General features: G+C 41.0%; 1 protein-coding gene across 3 annotated transcripts; it reads right to left on the bottom strand.

Annotated features, from left to right (window-relative positions):
• Positions 1 to 88: 88 nt before the first annotated feature.
• On the bottom strand, positions 89 to 20,718 carry Clk4 (CDC like kinase 4). Of its 3 annotated transcripts, XM_004666551.2 has the most exons (13): positions 20,601 to 20,718; positions 17,118 to 17,278; positions 12,018 to 12,240; positions 10,864 to 10,954; positions 10,401 to 10,467; positions 6,810 to 6,926; positions 6,538 to 6,704; positions 6,235 to 6,329; positions 5,262 to 5,391; positions 4,066 to 4,148; positions 1,651 to 1,730; positions 655 to 745; positions 89 to 576 (listed from the first exon to the last, which is right to left on the bottom strand). In XM_004666551.2, the coding sequence occupies exons 2-13, from the start codon at positions 17,276 to 17,278 to the stop codon at positions 436 to 438; spliced, it is 1,446 nt and encodes a 481-aa protein (XP_004666608.1). In that variant the 5' UTR covers positions 20,601 to 20,718; the 3' UTR covers positions 89 to 435. The 3 variants fall into 3 exon arrangements, with proteins under 3 accessions (XP_004666608.1, XP_045008570.1, XP_045008571.1); XM_045152635.1 differs by lacking the exons at positions 10,864 to 10,954; positions 20,601 to 20,718 and adding an exon at positions 13,631 to 13,688 and having other exon boundaries at positions 17,118 to 17,255; XM_045152636.1 differs by lacking the exons at positions 10,864 to 10,954; positions 17,118 to 17,278; positions 20,601 to 20,718 and adding exons at positions 13,631 to 13,688; positions 15,586 to 15,608.
• Positions 20,719 to 22,031: the final 1,313 nt, after the last annotated feature.

A 22,031-nucleotide genomic window follows, 5' to 3' on the forward strand; every position in this document is an offset into this window, starting at 1 on the left:
TCAGTAACAACCTGCTTAATAACCTATTCTTGAAAAGTTATGAAAAGTTCTAAACTTGATATATTAAAGAATTCATTTAACAGAAAAGTAGTCAAGATTTCCTTTTACTCAAAACAAAACCAAACAACAATCACTTCAGCCAACCTTCATGTACAAAAGACAAGATCACATTTTCACTAGACACAAGAATATTCCAAAGGCCCTTAAAAATGGTAATTAACATCAAAAGAAAATTAACTTTAACTTTTATATCTCATTATCAAGACCATTTTTGTTCAACAAGGTCATTATGCTATTGTACAAAACATACAGTATTTACACTTAACTGTACAAAATAATTTAATGTTTACAAAAATATTAGAATGTTTAGTTGACTGACACAGTCTTAAGTAATCGCTTCTAGAGAAGTATATAGGAAGACCGCCAACTTCCACATCACTTCTTGTTTAATAAGTCAAAGAAAGGGTGCTGCAGGGCTTCGTCCAGGGTGATCCTCTGGGCGGGGTCGTACTCCAGCATCCTCCGAACCAGGTCGAAGAGCTTCTCATGCTCTTCGTCATGACTCAGCATAAATTCCTGGAGGAAATTTAACATGTTTAAACAAACATTATTTTTCTAACTTTTAATCGATTTTTTTTTTTCTTTTTAACCTACCTTTAATGGTTTGCAGCGTCTCCTAACATATCTACCAGCAGAACTATGTTCATCCCAGTCTAGCTGGTTATGGTGAAAATACTTGCGTTTTCTACAAAGGAAAAAAAATATGGATTAATAAAGTAACTGAAGTTCAACATCTTCATCTTGTACCACCAGCAGCAGGAATTGCTGGAAGAATAATAGGCACACATCAACATATCTGCATATAATTTTAACATCTCAGCAAGCTACAAATGGCACCTTGCAAAATAACTTCCTTTGTCTTCCACCCTGGAAGGTTTTAGTATCCTAGCTAAATTGTCCCCAAATACCAGAGTGTGTAAAATGCTAAATTTAAGCAAGGGTGTCTGTGAGACCCATTCCTGTACTATTGATTTCACCAGATTTGAAGGAAGGATGGGAATGTTTTAATAACTCCCCAGGAAACCAGTACAGGATTTTATCTAAGGGCACAGAGCTGCTTACCAACAACAGGAAAATAAAACTTAAGAATGATACACTACAAAGATCAAGCTTTCAGTTCGTACTATAGATATTATTTTTACAACAACTTGGGAAAATATTTTTGCAAAGAGTTAAAGTGTGTGGCTGGAGAGCTGGCTTAGTGGTTAAAGCGCTTGCCTGTGAAGCCTCAGAACCCATGTTTGACTCCCCAGGTCCCACATAAGCCAGACACAGAAGGTAATGCAAGTGCAAGATCACACGTGCACAAGACAGTGCACACATCTGGAGTTCAATTGCAGTGTCTGGAGGTCCTGGCACCACAATTCTAATAAAACACACACACACACACCATTCTCTACTATATCTCAAGGTTAATGCTGAACTTTTTTTTTAACAAGGAAGTAAGACGTAGTTTTCAGTTATCATTTACCTAGCACCGAATTAATTTTCCTTACAAATTTTAACTCTTGGAATAAATACTGGATTTTCTGAAGTTTGAATACATGCCACTGCTTGTACCCAACATAGGACTTTATTCTTAAACCATACCTTGTTTTCTGAATCATGTGTGTTGGGATGGGTCCTAATATTCGTTCCATCATTGCCAGATGCTCTTTACTATCATGAGTCTTAAAAAATGAAGAAAAAAGAAATTCAGCATGCCATTTCCCTATGTGTATGTGAAAGACCAGAACAACATGATGCTGATAAAACAGGTCTAAACCAACCAAATACACAACTTACATTACAAAATCCTCAAAGATGGAATACTGAATGAATGAGTTGTATTGTCTTAGGTGGGTAAGACCAAATCAACATCTAACTTTTTCAATGTAAAATATAATTTTCTTACTTTTTTTTTTGAGGGAGGGTCTTACTTTAGCTCAAGCTGACCTGGAAGTCACTATGTAGTTTCAGGGTGGCCTTGAATTTACAGCGATCCACCTACCTCTGCCTTCCAAGTGCTGGGATTAAAGGTGTGTGCCACCACACCCAGCTTAAAATACAGTTTTCTTCATTAATTATTTAACTGAGTAATGATATGATAGCAGAAAAACTACCTGCTTACACAAAGTTAAATGCTATTTCCCAACAAATAACCCACTTATTAACATTTCCTCATCTCAGATAATAAAATAAAGCTCCAGTAATTCTAACAGTCCTGAATTATTTAAGCAGGAATATGAATTCAAAAAGTTAAAGATCAAAGTCATATAGCTTGTGAACAAGGAAAGTTGAACCTAAGTTCATGCTCTTATAATGGTACAATAGAATAGCTTTAGCTTAAGCAAAATAGAAAAACTGCTAAACATACAGTTAAATGACTCATTTGCAGGCTTTTTCTGTAAATGAACAGACCAAAAACATTTTAGTCTTAGCTGCTTAAAATAATCCCCCCTTCCCTTTTTAAACAGCCATCAGGCAGGATTTCACAATGGCCTTATTTGAGAGTAGAGGGTAGGGACTGGGAAGACTGCTCAGTGGTTAAAGGGGTGGGGGACTGAACCCAGGCTAGTAGGCTTTGTAAACAACTGCCTTTAACCCCATTCCTGTGGGGAGCAGAGACCAAAGTGTGGAGTGAGTGGCTGGGTCTTGCTGTGTAGCCAGTCTGACTGGAACCAGAGCCTAGGTTCAGTGAGAGACTCCATCTCAAGAAAGCTCGTATTCAGCCTTATCCCCTGGCCTCTGCATCCCTGTGCCTGGGATACACAAGATACATAAACACCATCTGCAAGTGCACAAGGAGCGAGGACCAGAGGAGTTAGTATTCCACTGCGCTGACAAAATGATAGTAATGGTTTGTGCATTATTTTGTTTGGTTGTTTATTTGAGGTAGAGTCTTGCTCTAGCCCAGGCTGACGTGGAATTCACTATATAGTCTCAGGGTGGCCTCGAACTTATGGCAATGCCCCATCTCTGCCTTCTAAGTGCAGGGATTAAAGGTGTGGGCTACCACACCATACTGTGGTTTGTTAAGTTTTCTGCGTGATTTGCTTGAAGACAGACACACTGGGGATTTTTATGTTGTCATCTTTAAGCACTCACTATAAAATATGTCCACTCATCATAGATGCTGAATTTTTAAAAAGCAAATGAGGGGGCTGGAGAGATGGCTTAGCGGTTAAGGCATATGCCTGCAAAGCCAAAGGTTCCCAATTCGACTCTTCAGGACCCACATAAGCCAGATGCACAGGCATCTAGAGTTTGTTTGTAGTGGCTAGAGACCCCGGCATGCCCATTCTCTCTTTCTGTCTCTCTGTCTCTCTCTCAAATAAATAAAATATATTTCTTAAAAAAGTAAATGAAGCCAGGCGTGGTGGCGCACACCTTTCATCCCAGCACTCAGGAGGCAGAGGTTGGAGGATCGCTGTGAGTTGGAGGCCACCCTGAGATTATAGTTAATTCCAGGTCAGCCTGGACCACAGTGAGACCCTACCTCGAAAAACAAAAAAAGTAAATGAAATAACCTGTTGCTTCTGAATTATTCTACAAGAAGTGACTTTTTTTGTTTTGTTTTATTTTTCGAGGTAGAGTCTCACTCTGGTCCAGGCTGACCTGGAATTCACTATGTAGTCTCAGGGTGGCCTCGAACTCATAGCAATCCTCCTACCTATGCCTCCCGAGTGCTGGGATTAAAGGCGTGCACCACGACACCTGGCTAAGAAGTGACTTCTTTATGACAATCAACATAGCAATAAGCTAGATTAAAACTAGCCATGCTAATGCTAATGTAAACTTATGATGAGCTTAACAATAAAAAGGAAACATGACAATATGAACTATACATGACACCACATACATGCACAATGAGCTATGATCATTTGCTAACAAATTCATTTTGTGACCATTAACCGTAAGAATCATCATCTATGTTAAATTTTCAATATAGGGTCTAAAACTTTCATATGCCTTAACCTTTACAATTCACTACAAATTATCATATGAAATTTGCTAGACACATACCTGAAAGACTGTGAATCCAAGATAGTACTCAATTAGAATGCAACCTATGCTCCAAACATCACAAGGCTGAGACCAACCTAAGGCTAAGACAGACACCATGTTACTAAACAGCAACTTTTAATTACTAATCTCCAAATCTTTCTCTATATGGGCGCACTCTTTAGGCTACTTGGCAACAACAGCACATTTAGATTTATAATTTTAGGCTTATAAAAGTGTTCAGTACGACCTCATAATCCATGTGTTTTAATCAAAATACAGCATTTTAACTAGGAGGGGGCATTATGTATAAAATACAGAGAAACTAACAAATATTTTCCAATTTTAACCACCATAGTCTGAACTGGGAAACATTTACTAATAAAACTGTTATGACTCATGGATGGTCCAGGAATTTTCACTTTTCCTCCTCATCACTTCCCAGCCTTAGCTATTTGCTAAAGCATTTAAAGTACTGTCCTCCTCCTAGTGAGGCACCCAACTATGTATTCTAACTTAGGTCTGCCTTCACCCTTGGGAACATAGCAGGCACATGGCGTGCGTGCACACACACACACCCCTCTTCTAATCTCCAGATTCCTTTTCCTAGAGACCAATGACCGTTTCAGATGCCATCAGCTCTCCCTCAGTACCTTATCAAATTCTTTCCATTGTCTCTCAACCCCTGGGCCTCTTTCTGTGACAACATCCTGTTGTCTAGCATCTAAGTGTGAAGCTACGATGCACACTCCCTTCTTGTGTTCAGAAGCATTCTAAAGCTCTGTATCTAATGTTTTTCATTTCCAGCCTTTCTTTTAGCTGTGGTTATTGAAGAGACTGTTCTCTTGTTCAGGTGCCTTTCTCTTCTTTCCTCTTGACCTTTATCTACCCATTTTAGGTCAACCAACCTAACCTTTAGCATCTGAACCAGAACCATAATAACTTCAATATCATATTACTATGATGAACTTAGCTAGCAGAAGCTTTTGAGCTAGGACCACTTAAGGTTAACTTATACAAATTACCACTTAGAATATTGTTCACAAATGGCATTACATTTTTGTCACTCAGAAAAAGAAACTACAGTAATGTCCACACATTTTTATGAAAACTGTTTTTTGTATACTGCTAACAGGTCATTCTAACTAGCTGTGACTCCTTTCTGCCCAAATAAAATCTCTCCAATTATAATGTAAGGAAGTCTGGTGTCTACTGACCCAAAATGACCTCTGGCGCTCTGTAGTGCCGCGTGGACACCAGAGTGCTGTGATGCTCGTCGTCGTACGTTGCGCTCCCAAAGTCGACAACTTTGATATCTGTGTTCTTCAGTGTGCGCTCATCACGTTTCTAGAGATATGGTTGTGTGAAGAGGAGACTCAGTAAAGACACAATATTCTACATAAAGACTTGCACACAAGTACTTGGGAGGCAGAGGTAGGAGACTTGCTCTGAGTGCAAGGCCAGCCTGAAACTACATAGTGAATTCCAGGCCAGCGTAGGCTAGAGACAGACCCACCCCCCAACTAAAAAAAAGCAGGCTGGAGAGATGGCATAGCAGTAAAGGCGTTTTGCCTACAAAGCCAAAGGATCCAGGTTCCATTCCCCAGGACCCACATTAGCCAGATGCACTATGGGGCACAAGCATCTGGAGTTCGAGTGCAGCAGCTGGAGGCCCCGGCACGCCCATATTCTCTCTCTCCGTCTCTCAAATAAATACAATAAAAATATTTTCAAAACTAAAAAACTCAAAAGGCTTTTTGGGTGGAAACAAGACTGTTGAGATTGACCCCAAGGGTTCACACAAACTAGGGAAGTGCTTGAATACTAACTAGGTTGTGTCTCCTCTATTCCTATTCCATTTGTAGTTAGCCATCAGGATATTAAAAAGGCTCAGAAGTGGGCTGGAGAGATGGCTTAGCTGTTAAGACGCTTGCCCATGAAGCCTAAGGACCCTGGTTTGAGGCTTGATTCCCCAGGACCCACGTAAGCCAGGTGCACAAGGTGGTGCATGCACTTGAGAGTTCATTTACAGTGGCTGGAGGCCCTGGCGTGCCCATTCTCTATCTCCCACTCTCAAATAAATAAATAAAATTAAAAAAAAAAAGGCTCAGAAGTGAAATTCCTCATTCAAGGATTATCAAGCTAAATTAATTTTAAAGACAATCACCATAATTAACAAGTTTAACTTACCATCTTCGAATTGTATTTGACTACATAGTCAGACTTCACAAATAAAATATTTTCAGGTTTCAGATCAGTATGGGTTAATTTGTTATGATGTAAAACTATGAAGAGAACAAAAGACATCGTTAGTCCCACTTAAAAAAAAAAAAGTACAGGTACCAAGAGGGGTAAAGAAGGATTAGCAGTGGATATGGTACACAAGGGTTCTTTCATCTTTACCTGTAACATGTGCATGTCTAAGTAGGAAGTTTGGGTATAGTGCAATTATACAAATTTCATGGTGTTTAAAGATTTATCATGTATACTTACAATTTATTGATTGACAGATCTGATAGGCCATCTGCCTGATGTGATCAATTTGAAATGGTAGAAAGCTATTTTCCTTAATGAAATCATATGTGCTAAGTCCCAGTAGTTCAAACACAATACAAACATGACCATGATGATCAAACCATTCTAACATCTGGACACATCGGCTAAAAGAGATCAAAAATGGGTAAGTGAGTTCACAGAATTCTGATTTTTTCACATACTATGATAGCTCACAGTTCAGGTTTATAGTAGTTCAAGTTTATACTTACAAGACACTATTGGGATCAGTACTATTTAAATGTTCCAGCACTTGGATTTCTGAACGAGCTGCTTCACGGTAACGGCCTACATTTTTTACGATTTTCACTGCCACATGTAAGCCATCCCTTAAAAACAAAAAGAAAATATATAGAGGAGGGGGTTGAAGCCATGAACCCTCTCAAAGAACAAGGTCTTACTATGTAGTCCAGGTGATACTTTAGCCTTTCAAGTTCTGGAATTACACATGTACGCCATCATGCCTAACTAAAACACAATCTCCCCCCTCCCAAATATTTTATTTGAGAAAGGGAAAGAGAGAGAGGGAGAGGGAGGGGAAGAGGTAGAGAGAGAGAATGGGTGTGCCAGAGCATCTAGCCAATGCAGACAAACTCCAGGCACATGTGCCACCTTGCGCATCTGGTACTGGGGCATCAAACCTAGGTCCTTAGGCTTTACAAGCAAATGCCTTAGCAACTAAGCCATCTCTCCAGCCCTAAAACCCAGTCTTTAATTACAAATTTCTCCATGTTGTCTTTATAAAGTCATCTTTTAAAGCTCATTGAACCAAGTTTCATACAAAAACTTTTCAAAATACTTTGACAAAATATGCTTTACATGGAGCAATGACACTAGTTTAATACTTAAGAGATTTTAATATTTGTTCCTACAATTACCTAGATTTTATATAGCCCCAGCTATTCATATTAAACAACTGCTTGTAAAATAATACAGAACTTAGCTCTAAAAGAGCTATGAACCTGTCAAGTTCAGTGGGAAATCAAACAGCTGAGGTAAGTCAAGAAACCCAGAAAACACTTAACATACTCATTAATGTGGATATGTAGAGATGGCCATAGTGACAGGCAGTAAGACTGGCAGCATTTGTAAGAACACTTCCTAACACACAGATCCATAATGTTTGATTTTGTCCTCTTTTCTACACCTGAGCTGATCAGCATTCAAATACTTTTTCACTTAAAAAAAGAAAGCACACCTAGGCTGGAAAAACATCTCTGGGGCCATGAACAAATGTGCTCTAATGACTAAATAGCGAACTTTCCTTCCATGTTTCCTAGTTTTAAATCTATTATGTTCAGTGAAGTTGTGACGTGCTACCTATGATAATCACCCTAGTAGGCCTGGTGGCACAGGCCTATCACCCCAGTCATTTGGGCAACTGAGGCAGGAGGATGGAAAGTTCAAGGCTTATGTGTGCTACACAGTGAGTTCAAAGCCAGCTAGGGCAAGTTGGGGAGATCCTGTCTGAAAAATAATAATAGCACCAGGTGTGGTGGCACACACCTGTAATCCCAGCACTTTGGAGGCAGAGGTAGGAGGATTGCCATGAGTTCCAGGCCATCCTGAGACTAGATAGTGAATTCCAGGTCCCCCTGGGCCAGACTGAGACCCTACCTTGAAAAACTAAAGCAAATATAATAATAATAATAGCAGCATGTATAAGACCCTGCGCTCAATTTACAGTACCCAAAACAGAACAAAGCAAAAACCTTAAAATGTTAATGTATGTCAATGATAAGAGAGTACTTGCCTAGCATATCCAAAGCCTGGGTTAAATCCCCAGGACTGAATAAATTTTAAAAAAAGAAAAATGAAGTGACAAAACCCACATAACCCAAAAGTTTTCCATGTTTATGACAATAAACCCAAAGTAGAAAAAGATAATGCTAACCTGTCAGACATTAATTATAGACATTTTTCTTTCAGAGCTCTAGCCACCCCAGTCAAGGTTAGACTTTAATACAATTTTTAGCTCTAATAAATGTATAAAAACCCTTATACTTAGTGCACTGAGTATTTACTTAGACATCTTGATTAACCACTCAGACTAATAACTTAGATAATGTAAAAAGGACATTAATGAGTCAACTGGTAAATTATGAGCAACATCTGCATAACACACATATATAATGTTAAGGGAAATAAATATCAAATGTTAGCATGTGAGGAACCTGGGGAAAGGATAAATAGGGATATCTTTAAACTATTTTAACCATTTTTCTGTAAATAAAAATATTTCAAACTATTATTTGTGCACATTTGTTACAAAAGATGGGATAATATGAAAATATGTATGTCTACTTATTTGCATGTGCGTGTGTGTGTATGGGTCCACCAAGGCCTCTTGCTTCTGCAAATGAATACCAGATACTACTGCCACTTTTTGTATCTAGCTTATTGGGTGGCTTGGGAATCGAACCCTCGCAGGCATACTTTGCTTTTAACTGCTGAGCCATCTCCATGGCTCCCAAAAGACATTTTACTGTAATATTCTTTATAGACAATGAAATAAAGGTAAATTCTTCCCTCTTCCCCCTAGTGCTAAGAATTAACTCCAGGGCCTTCCTTGTAAGTCCTCCACCACTGAGCCAGCCACACCCCCAGCTCAGGGACAAAGCATTCTTAAGTATGCATTTAAACAGAATATATTCATGGATGACCTAAAATTCCATCAAACATTTAAAGACAGATAAGTTTTATGTTTAAAACTACTAATGCTAACAAAAAAAGTGGATATCACATCTTTTCCAACTATTTTTGATTTTAAAAAAATGTCATTTCAGAAACCTGCAGTTTCATTAGTTTTAAGAGTTTCACTTACAAAGATGTGGGGAAAAAACACAATAGGGCTATGTAGGAAAACAGTGAGGTGAAGTAGAGTCAAATCACACCAAGTTAAATTTTATTCTGTAGGCCTCAGGTAATGTAACTGCCTTATAGTTCAGGAAGCCAATCCGAACAGGCAAGTTTAAACACACTTTATTGACTGCAATCTCAAAGTAGCTGGATCCTTGATAAAACTTCAATACTTCCTTCAAATTTTTTTTCATTAATTTACTTGCACACATATGCATGTCAGGATCTCTTGCAGCTACAAAGACCCACCCAGCTATGCCCAGGTGGCTGGGGAACTTGATCTAGGTCAGCAGAGGCTTTGCAAGACATCACCTTTAACAGTTGAGCCATCTCCCCAGACCTAGAATACTTCCTTTCATTACTGAGCCCGGGCTGGAAAGATGGCTCAGTAGTTAAGGATGCTTCTCTGCAAGGCCTGACAGCCTGAGTTGATTCCCCAGTACCCACGTTAACCCAGATGCCCAAACTGACACAAGCATCTGGAATTCATTAGCAGTGGCAGGAGGCTCTGGTGTGCCCATTCATATTCTCTCTCTCACTTCTCTCTCAAATAAATATTTTAATTACTGAATTCCATTCTGAATAAAACTCATACTCATGGCATACCTAAATTAAATCCAGTTCAAGAAATTTTGTTGACTATTTCCCAGGAAAATATATAGCTGCCACTTAAAATATATTTCAACTAAATTATGGATCCTACCCCATCCAAATGCCAGAATGTTCAAAAAGAAAAAGCAGACCTGAGGCAATGGCTCAGCCATTGAAGGTGCTTGCTTGTAAACCTGTTGGCCTCGGTTCAATTTCCCAACACCTAACTAAAGTGGTGGTACACCTGGTATTTGCAGTGACAAGAGACCCAGGCACTTGCACCCACCCACCCAAGGGCAAATGAACAACAGAACATTAAAAAAAAAAAAAAGAAAAGAAAAAATCCAACTTACATGCCATGATCAATGCACTCTACAACTTTGCCAAAGGCCCCTTCACCTAAAGTATCCACGATTTCATCTAAAGTGAGGGAGAGAAAAAGTGGTGTAAGTACCTAGGGACAAGTTATTTAGTTATTTAAACAATGAATGCTTAAGTGTACAATACTTCCAAATGATTTCTATCAAAGCATAACTAAGGTTTCAGCACTCAAATTACTTTATTTTCAGCTGCTACAAAAACAATTAGATAGAGCTATCTGTCTTGCTCTAATCTCAAATTCCACTGATTATTTTGGACTTTAAGAGTAGAAATACTTAAATTCTACAGAAAAGAAGAAATACAAAAGAACAAACAAACCCACAAAAAACAAAACAAAAAAGCAATGAAGAGTTCTTTAGCCCCCCGCTGACAAACTATTCTTTAAAAGATTATTCTGTCTGCAAAGTTTAAAAAGTGTTGAAAAATATTCTATACATCTTGCTCTTAGAACGTCTCCACTTTGACAGATCAGGTGACCCTCCTCATCATCCTCTATACTCCTGGATCTTTTCCTTCGGTGGCTCTTCTGGAACGGCAAGTGGGCAGCACCAAGATCGTCCAGCCAATCAATTTATCAGAGTGAATTCAGGGCAGAATACGCAATTCATTCAGCGGGGAGATATTCAGGCATTCAGATAAGCACCAGGCCACGAACAGTTGGCAGGAGCAATTTCAAATTCAGTCCCCAGAAATTCACAGTTTATGTTACAGAAGAAAAACATGGCAAGGAACAGATTTTCAGATAAGATACTTAAAGTGGCAATAGAAAAAAACAACACAATTGTCTCTTTAAAATACTGATTTAATTGAAGTCTGAAATTTAAAGATTGCACTGTCATGATTTACTCATTTCTTGCTATAACTATAATATTCTGTGAGTTGAGATGTCTAGTCTGTCAGAAAAGTGGTTTCAAATGTAAAGATTATTTGAAATTGTTCTTACTTAGCAACATTTAAAAAATGAATATAATCATAAAAGGGGAAAAATAAAGGCTAATTAACTTCAATGTTCAATGTATTTACAATTAGTTCTATAGAAAGAACTTGGGGAGGAAAACAACTCAATTGTTTATGGCTTAAACCAGATGTTCAAAGTTTTCTTTGAAAAAGATTCCTGACTTAAATACACTGCTCACTCAGCACCCGTTTTCAGCGACATGGTCAGTGTAGACAACGATGCACTGTCAGACACTACACTGCACACGGCTCGGCACTTAATACACCTCAAGGCAACTTTCTTTATTTGTTTCCAAGTATCAACAACCAGGTTTCTTTCAAAGTAAGTTTAAATTTAAAGAAATGATGGGTGCCTCATTTTTTTAATAATTACATAAGCAAAAGTAAGATATTTTTACTATTAGATTCAACAAACTCATGATCCAGTCTTCAGAATATGAGTCAATGTGGGCAAGTGAAGCTAGCTAATAAATACACACAAATTGGTTATGAAAATGGGAATGTTTCCTTTTAAAAATTCAAGTAATATGAATAATTATATCCAAATAGTATTAAAGAAACTTTTATAAATTACTCAAGAGCTTTTAGACACAAATAAGAATCCATTCAAAGAAAAACCAAATCAATCATACCGAATGTGACTGATGGCTTGAACAGTGCCTATTGCGCTTCCGTTTAGGACTGCTTCTCCTGCTTCGGACAGAGGATTGGCTGCAGTGAACTCTGTAAGTGCTTTCAAGGTCTCTATGGTAATGTCTTGGAACATATCCTTCGCAGTAGTCATTTCTGTATTCATCAACATATCTCCGGTCCCGATAATCTCTCTCATTCAAGCACCTTGCTTCTAAATAATGACTGCAAACATATTGAAAAGATTTCAATTATTTTCTTCATTCTGGAAATAATGTAGTTCATACAAAACACTAGCTGGGTGTGGTGGTGCACGCCTTTGATCCCAGCACTTGGGAGCCATAGGTAGGAGGATTGCTGTTGAGTTCCGGACCACACTGAGCCTATGTGGGGAATTCCAGGTCAGCCTGGGCTAGAATAAGACTGTACCTTAAAAGACCAAAATAAAAAATAAGTTGTAACAAAATACTCAAGAACTCTTGGTTTGGTTTATACAGCAAACTAAATAAAAGGAAAAAATTCCAACTTATGAGAGCTGAAATCTATGCATATCTCAATCTTAGGAAGTACCTTTAACCAACAAATAGGTCCGTATTTTTTTTTCATTATAAAAGTTGCTGTTGCCAGGCATGGTGGCACATACCTATAACTCTATCACTCAGGTGGTGGGATATAGGTGTGTGCCACCATGCCCAAACTACATTTCAATTATGACAGACTTCTAGTCTGGGCTACATGAGACTCTGTCTTAAAAAAAAAAAAAAAAAAAAAGTAAAAAAAATAAGACAAACACTAGGCAAAAATAACCGCCCCCAACACACATTAGAAAAAATTGTTGTCAAGCACTTCAAACCAAGGAACAAAACTTGAGACAAATGATGTCTAGCACTGACTTGATAACGTTCCTTTACCTTCTGGAAAAGTCAAAACCAAAAACCGAGAAAAGTGTTCTTCTGGAACTCATCACCCTATGACAAGGGCGCATGAACCACACCTTTCCTCCCCACAGAGGCACACAGGAGGAAGGTGACATAAGACTCTTTCCCTTTACCCTAAGTGCACTTAGACATCCCCGGCAAACAGAGAAGCATGTAGAGCTAAGGAGTCTGAGATGCATTTCAGCCCCTTCATTTGACTAAATTAAGATCTCTAAATGATATGCCATGGTTAGTGACAAAACTGAAATATTTTCAAAGTGCTGCTCTAAATCATCTATTGCCTCCTCTCATCTAAGTTTTTGCTTGAGAAACAGAACTTCTGAAAACTGCCTACTGTGCTGAAGACATCTAAAATATGTTCTCTGCCAAAGAAAAAAAGAATCCTATAATTGATTGTCCAGGATTACAAAATCCTCTGCCCTATTTTGCTTTCCTTGAAAAATACTCAAGAAATAATAGGCAATAGCGCCTTCTAGTGTCACAGTGGGAAAGAATGTGATGGAACCCGTGTAGCAACCCTTCTTCCCCAAGAAACACACCAATGCATAAAACACAGCCTGGCAAGAAATCTCGGAGCTCATGGACATTAGCAAGTCCACAAATCTCAGTTTAGTAGCCTTGATATGATGGAAAGAAAGGATAGATTCAATTGGCCCAGTTTCCCATCCCCTCTCTACCTGGGATGATGTCCTCTTCAACAGAGTGCGAAGCTTCAAAAGGGATGCACAGGGAACACTGAGGGAGAGAGGGGACACCTGCCCAGTCAGACACATCAACTAAAATCATCCTGACAAGCAGCCAAGTGGCGTGGCAGCCATTGCCTAGGACTGCCCTCATCAACCCCTCTACACTCCCCACAATATGCTGTCAAGTCTCTGTCCCAGGTGCTAACTTAAGGGCAGAAACATCCCTTCAACTACTACCAGTAGGCAGTCATCTGACTCTGGCTGGGGAGATGCAAGAACCCCTTTTCTTTATTCCTCAGCATCAGTTTGAATCAGGGTATTAGAGTAAGACTGTGGGGCTGAAACTGTCAGGGAGGCATCGCCACAAGTTAGACACCATACCTTAAGGGCATCCCGTTTAATTCTGTCAATCATCATTCCCATAAAAGTCCAAAATTCGGGCCTGGAGAGATGGCTCAGCAGTTAAGAGGCATTTGCTTGCAAAGCCTAGTGACCTGGGTTCAATTCCCCAGTATACATGTAAAGCCCAATGCACAAAGTGATGCATACATCTGGAGTTCATTTGCAGTGGCAATAGGCCCTAGCACACTTATCCTTGTGTGCTCCCTCTCCTCACAAATAACTAAAAAAATATATATTTTTTAAATCTCAGAACTCTTATCAAACACCAACACTTGTAATGGTTAGCTGGAACACATTGTGGCCATCCTGAGTAACAAAAAACAGGTGATGTAGCACCACTGATAACTAAAATGAGGATGGCCTTTTTTTTTTTTAACTCATGATGAGCAATGACAAAGGCTGAGGGAGTAAAACTATAGAATTATACAGGCTATGGATAGGAGAGATAGAATGAAAAGATTTTTTTTTTTTGAAATATCCACTGAATACTCAAGTGAATATTTCACAGTAGCTTTTCTGAACAGTCAAAACTGATGAGGGCATTGGCACTGGTTTTTATTTCCACACAGGCCCTGTGGGAGATAAAAGAAAATCACATAAGGCAAAGCCCCTGCCAACAAGTGAACAATTTAAGATTACTCACATAAAAAATAAAAATCTACCAATGCAAGAAATGCTGGAAGGGTACCTGAATGTTTAGAATCAGAGAAGGGAAAAGAACTCCATCTGCTTAAAATGTCCAGGAAAGAATGTACAAGAGATGCAAATACAGCTATATCTTAAAGGGCAGCAAGGATGTGGACAAGGTAGAAGGTAGAAAGGCCAGAGGAGAAGAATGGCACATCACCATCTAACAGTTACACACCACTTGCAGCCACACAGGCTTAGAGGACGATTTGTCTACATATTCCTCAGGAAACAGTAAGGAGACAAACTCAGCAAGAGCAGTTCTCACCCAGGAGAATAAATCATAGGAGCTTTGCATATGCTAAGGCATGTTTTATCAAAGGCCAGATGACTCAGTACTACTATTGAGTGTGGAATTCATATTAAAATGAAAACACCTGGGTCAGTCATAGTAACTGAATCTAAATCTGATAAGCATATTACATACCAAACCTAAGTGATTCCCAATTACCCTAAAACTCATCACTAGTTTAAAACTTGGTACTTTATGTTATAGGAAGATATTTCAGAGTTTAGATCATAAATATATAAAGGCAGTGCTTCTGGCCATGCTGGTCTTTTTGGAAGACTGGACAGTATAGATTAAGTAAATCTACTGAAAGGAAGACCAACCCACTGGCTACTTTCAAAAATCTAATCAGGAAAAGATGCTTTGCAAAACATATGACAAAGGGCTAAAATAACATACAAACAATAAAAAGCTCCTGCAAACCATTAAGAAAAACATACTTTAAAATACACACAACATTCTTGACCTTTCAGAATAGCCGAAACTGGTGAAAGGAGAAGAAGCATGTTGGAAAAGTGTAATTTGGTATAAGCTTTCTAGAAAAGAAATGGAAATATATAACAAGAACCTTATTGCACTGCATATCCTTTAACTTGAAAAATGCCTCTTCTTAAAATTTTAAGGAAATAAGGTCAGCCTGGACCAGAGTGAGACCCTACCTCGAAAAACAAAAATACAAAAACAAAAAAAAAAATTTTAAGGGAATAATCACAAAGCTATGCATATAAAGGTATTTAAATAATGGGCACTACATCTGCTAAAGTTACTTTCTTTAGTTTTTTGTATTTCAAGATTTTCAGTAATTGGTATCAATGTCAACAAAAGTGGTATTGGTGGAAATGTCCAGATAGTTAACTGGATTACACAGTTTCAAGTTTATGTACCTGACATGACTACATTCTGTCAAACCACTTCCTTTCTACATAAATGTATAGCAACCCTATGACTAATTAGTAAACTGTCAAGCCCCAGAGAGCACTTCATACTTAAAAGTGGGGTGCAGATTGTTCCCACTGCTCAGAGCTTTGTTAATGCATGTACACAAGGACTAGGAACAAGCTGTTTATAGCATGAAGGAAAGCAACTGACCTACTGATTTTTAACATAACCCCAGCTGGCTAGTTTAGAGCAACCTGCTAAACAGGGAACCACACACACCACACGAGTCAAGGACACACAGGGAAAGAAACCAACTGTTCGCCTAGCCTTCCCTCACTACTTCTTTTAGTCCTTGAATTCTATACAAATGTATCACCTCCAAATTTTACAACAGTTAAGAATAAAACAGGACACATGCAACCACAAATTTTTACTGAGACCTTTTCCTAAATTATTAGCTACTTACCGCCTGTATAAAGGAACAGTTCTTAAAATAAAGCAAACTGCTAAAATCAAACAGACATATTCATTGGCCTTATTCCGTAAATGAAAGTGTAAGTTACTAATCCCAAAGCACGTCAGCAGTCCCAAATAGCATGTTACTTTCTCACCTGTACTCCATCACATCTCACGTGCAAAGCACTCACCCAGCATATGTACAACCTTCCTACGTGCAAGTGAAAACCATTCACTGGGTATCATCACTGTTACTGAACTGTGTTTACTACTGAATACATTTCCCTCTCTTTTTTGTGATGCTAAGGATTTAACTAGACTATGACCCCATACCGATTAGGCAATTGTTGTAGCCCTAATCAATATCCCTTGGCTGTATTGTTCATTCTCTTGCTGATCAGATATCTTCCACCACTCCAAGATGTAAACAAATGAATATGAGAGCATTGCTGTACTCACAGCTATAGTCTCAGCACCTACTGAAGCTATCCTGTAAACAGCACCCTTTTTTGTTGTTTTTGTTTTTTGAGGTAGGGTCTCATTCTGGCCCAGGCTGACCTGGAATTCACTATGGAGTCTCAGGGTGGTCTCGAACTCAAAGTGATCCTCCTACCTCTGCCTCCTAGTTCTGGGATTAAAGGCGTGTGCCACCACGCCTGGCTCACCCTGTGTTTTTTGATCGAATTCTAAAACAATTTGGGGGGGGGGAGATATACTGTTTAAAACTACTAGGACTAAAATGCTTCTAGTTCAAGAACAATTTACCAATCAGAGTCTTTAAACTGGTGATGGGATTTACAATGCCTGTTCTCTTGTGTACTACTGTGAGATCTCCTCTTCCGTTTGTGACTTCCACTGTAGCTTTCATGGCCCCAGCTCTCTCTGCTGTCCCAATCAGGACAATGAGTTCGTTTGGAATGCCGCATCTGTTCACCGGGGGGAAAAAGCACAAGAGAAGGCTAAAGATGGTTGTATAATAAAATACTATACATTAACATAGTTTAAATGTTAATACCTAGCACGTGGGGGTCACACAAGCTCTACAATCTTTCAGGTATATTTCCTAAAGCATGGAGCACTGTATGTCACATGACTGCCAAGTGGCAGTGACCCAGTCCTAAATGACAAACACTAGGAGACTAATACATTCTCTTTGAGCTCTTATAAAACCCACATAAATTCTAAGCTTGGTGCTTGCCTTAAAGAAACACATATTAAATGCTCCTTAAAAATGTATGGAGTGGAGGCACATGCCTTTGATTTCAGCACTTGAGGCAGAGATAGGAGGATCACAGTGAGTTCGAGGCCAGCTTGGAACTACAGAGTGAGTTCCTGATTAGCCTGGGCTACAGTGAGATCCTCTGGGAGGGACATAAGGGGCCCAATAAAATGGTTCAATCTTATATAATATTTAATTGGAAGTAAATCACCTTTTTGCTTAATTCTATTACCTCCTACCTATAATTATTTTCTAAGTAAGTTATTTTGGTTTTGTTTCATTTTTCTTTTGAGACAGAATTTCATGTTTCTCAGGCTGTTACTACTGAATACATTTTAATATTAACTTGCTATGTAACTGAGGATAACTCTTAACCTCCAATCCTCCTGCCTCTGCCCCTCAAAGAGATAGGATTACAGGCATGTACCACGTGTGACTTTATGTGGTACCAGGTCTGAACCCAGAGCTGTGTGCATGCTAGTTAGGTAAGCACTCTATCAAGTGAGCTACCTCCTTTAGGCTGTATCCACAAGTGTCCCACAGCTCTGGCAAAATATAAAGTGAGAGAAGCAAGGATACTAAGTATGTGAAGTGACTCCATTAGAGCCTGTAAAGTCTTTTGTTAGGAAACTTCTTTTTCCCCACTCAGTTTTGTTTCTTGCTTCTCTAAATCCCATAGCATAGCAAAGGAGACAGATGAATCAGCATTCAGAGAAGCTAAAAGGGAAGCCTAAAGGTGCTACCATGGGTGTGTCTACTAGTACACAGGAGGCTTGGTCAGAGGCCAAACCTGACAGGACATTTCCTAGATTCCATCCAGAGCCTCCATGTACAGCCTGGACTACTTCCAGGTTCGGTGTCTGCGTTCCAAAACTTTAACCTGTCTGCTTCTCCTTATCTTAATTCTTTTCCAAAGCAGTTACAATTTTAACAAGGTCTAAACCCTGCCAAACAGGGTGAGTTTCAGTGGTTGGGGAAAAAATTTCACAACTTAGCAAGTAAATTAAATAAAGCTAAAATGGAACAAAGCCAACTTAAGTTACCCTCCCTTCGGCTGGTCTAAATGACTAAGAAATAAACAAATTAAGCAAAAATTTAAATGACTCCAAATGGATTAAAGGCTTAGCAATGAGGCAGCTTCAAAGCTCTGGGAAGGCTTTCCTAAGGGCACATGCAAGGGCTGGGACGGAAAGGGCACGCATTATGCCACCATTTAATCTAGAATCTGGGGAGCCCACCAGCTAAGCAAGCACTCTACCGCGGAACTATACCTCCAACCCAAGTATCACATAAATTCTTTTGTTTCCATGTACACCAGGCATCTTTCTGATAATGTGGCATTAAAAGAAAACAGAAAATGTGGACCAAGTCAAACAAAAATCCTAAAAACCTGTTAGGCTCCTCTGGAAGTTAGTGAGCACTGTTTGATATAGTCACCTCAATATGAGAAAGTGAAATAAAACTACAAATTACTTGAGACAACAACCAAAAATTCTTTAGAAAAGCCCTTATATTGTTTTGTATTTCTAGTGAAATGCTTCCAACCCATTACTTCAGTTATCAAAATTGAATTTTAGCTAGGAATTCAGCTTGGGTCAAACATTTTGTTTTTCTCAGTCAACACTAGAGACGAAATCCAGGAGCTCAAGTCATACATAAGCATTAACACTGGGCTACACCTCCAGCTCCTAAGCGTTAAGTAACAGAAAGAAAATGTACAACTTCTGATGACTCATGATGATGGCCATTACACAGGTTTTGCAAGACTTCTTGTGTTTAACTTAGCTCCCCCCTCACTTGTCTGCCACAACCAGCTTATCTCTTAGAAGACAGAATTCTCAAATTATCAAAGTTACTAATATACAAGCATTAAAATTAAAAGGGCTGCCTTGGGAAAACCTCCGTCCTGTGTTTCTCTCGTCAGATCCACTACACAAAACGTAATTCAGCTGTTGGCCCCAGTTCCCATACCTCCTCAGTTCAATACACCCCTTTTATCCTGGCCTTCAGCAGTGTTCAGAAATATTTAATTAAGTGGTAAAGAACGCAAAACGTCCCGGACTCTCAGTCTATGAATAAGGTTCTTTTGCATAAGCAGAAGTGGAAAACCATCTAAAATGACTACAGTAGCTCTAATTATTATTTAAGAATCCCACATGCACATGCTAAAAAAACCAGGCATCTTTCAACAACAAGAAGAAAATTCAAACACAATGGATCCCTACGTATATATATACACGTGTTAAAAAATGTGATTCTCAGCCGGGCGTGGCGGCTCAGGTCTTTAGTCCCAGCACTCTGGAGGCTGGGGCAGGAGGATCGCCGTGAATTGAGGGCAAGATGGGCTACTGCAGAGTGAGTTCCAGGCGAGCCTGGACTAAAATGAGACCCTGAGTCCAAAGAACAAATAAAAATCAAGATGGGTTTAAGGTTATGACTGGCGGGCTTACGAGGACTGCATTTTGTAAGCGGGAACAAAAAGCCTGACGTGCCCCCGGGTTCCGTCGGAAGGGCGGGCTTCCTTAAACCACAGGGCCCGGCCACCGGGCAGGCGCGACCCCGCCACGACGGGGCGCCCCACCTCAGGAGCGGGGCGGGGGGGACCCGTCTTGCACAACGGACGCGCCTCCCCAGATGCGGGCCGCACACGCCCGAGGGGGACCCCGTCGTGCCCTGGGCTCCCCCGGCTCGGGCGCGGCCGGGCCTCGGCGCAGGGGCCACGGGAGGAGGCGACGTCCACGTCCGCAGAGCGCGGGCCCCGGCGACGGCGAGGCGAGCTGCGGCCCGGGCGACGACGCACCCTCGGCGGTCTCGGGGCAGGTCCCCGCCGGCGGCCCGACGCGCCCCACCCAAGGCCCGGTTCGCCGTGGGCCCGAGGCGGGCGGCGAGCCCCTGGCCTGCAGCCGTCCGGCCGTGCGGTGACGACGCAGCCGCCGGGCACGGCCCGACTCCGTCCCCGAGCCCGGCCGCGTCTCCGACATCTGCCTCCGAAGGCCTCCCGGCCCGGCCCACTTCACCCGCAGCCTCACCTCCGCAAAACCAAAAGGCCTCTTGGCCAAGAAATGTCGCCACGCCGACTTGCTGCCTCCGGCCGCTGCGACAAACACCCTACAAAATGGCGGCGGCGCCGTCGCCTCTCAACCCCCCGGCGGCCTCTAGCGCCTCCTACGCCGAGCCAACGCGCCTGCGCGACGCAGCCTCGCGCCCACCCGCAGATCCCGCAGGGGCGGTGTCTGTGACGTCATGCGGGGGCGGGGCCTGTCCCTCCACACTGCGGCTGCGCGGCCCGGGCAAGCCCGCCCTCTCGGGTCCTGGCAAGCTGTCAGGTTGCTTTTTCTCCTTGAAGCGCTTCAGTAAAACCCCGGTTCAAGATTCAGGGCTTCCCAGAATCTTGGTGGCATGACTGCTCCTCGAAGTAGAGCTGTGCTGGGAGCCGCAGCCCTCGGTAGAGCTAGCCCCAGACCCCGTTTTTCTTCACCCCCCAAGTGGGACGTTCCAGCGCCCCGTTGTCCCCCCCCCAACCTTCTTCCCCAGGAGCTGGACTCCAGCCACGCCGCGGCGGGTCCCGAAGCTGCCCTGTGCCGGTTTCCGGTCGGAGTGAATGTGGATTAAATAAATAAGCTGTCTCAGAGGACAAGCTATCCCAGGCATTGGTGCCTGAGCCCCAAGAGCAAAACCCAGCATGAGAAGCTCTCAGTCCAGACCCCTGGCAAGGTTCTTTCTGGAGGCATCCCTGCTTCTTTATTTTTATTTTTATTTTTGTTTCTATTTTTTTTAATTTTTAAATTTTTATTAAGATTTTCCATGATTATAAAAAAAATATCCCATGGTAATTCCCTCCCTCTCCCCTGACACTTTCCCCTTTGAAGTTCCATTCTCCATCATATTACCTCCCCATCTCAATCATTGTACTTACATATATACAATATCAACCTATTAAGTACCCTCCTCCCTTCCTTTCTCTTCCTTTTATGTCTCCTTTTTAACTTACTGGGCTCTGCTACTAAGTATTTCCTTCTCATGCAGAAGCCCAATCATCTGTAGCTGCATCCCTGCCTCTTGCACGGCAGGCTGAGCCCTTTCGGTCAGAGGCAGTTACTTCGCAAGTAGACATCTGTGGTCAGAAGACTTGATCAACAGAACTGTTTAAAATAATGAGAACTGGGCAGCGTGGTAGCTCACGCCCGTAATTCCAGTGTTTGGGAGGCAGAGGAGCAAAGATCAGTTTAAAGCCAACCTCCTACATATGAGAGCCCGTCGTAAGAACCAGAAATAAGGGTGGAGGGGGACTAGGAGCATGGTTCAGTGAACACAGGGCTTGGGCCTGACAGGGTGAGAGACCCTAAGTGCAGATGTCCAGCACCATCCTAAAATGCCCAAAATGCCTCAGTAAAATAGACGAAAACAATCGAGGAAGAGTCCGATGTCAACATGCACAGGCACGTTTCCAAGGAACACAA

The sequence above is a fragment of the Jaculus jaculus genome, chromosome 6 (assembly GCF_020740685.1).
Source record: "Jaculus jaculus isolate mJacJac1 chromosome 6, mJacJac1.mat.Y.cur, whole genome shotgun sequence".
NCBI classification, from domain to species: domain Eukaryota; kingdom Metazoa; phylum Chordata; class Mammalia; order Rodentia; family Dipodidae; genus Jaculus; species Jaculus jaculus.

Excerpts from the sequence above, each read along its gene's own strand:
- Clk4 (XM_004666551.2), bottom strand. The coding sequence starts at position 17,278 with ATGCGGCATTCCAAACGAACTCATTGTCCTGATTGGGACAGCAGAGAG. Across the intron at positions 10,955-12,017 it reads CAAGCCATCAGTCACATTCG|AAGAGCCACCGAAGGAAAAG; the intron begins GTATGATTGATT and ends TTGCCGTTCCAG. Across the intron at positions 10,468-10,863 it reads AGACGTTCTAAGAGCAAGAT|ATGAAATCGTGGATACTTTA; the intron begins GTATAGAATATT and ends CCCTCACTTTAG.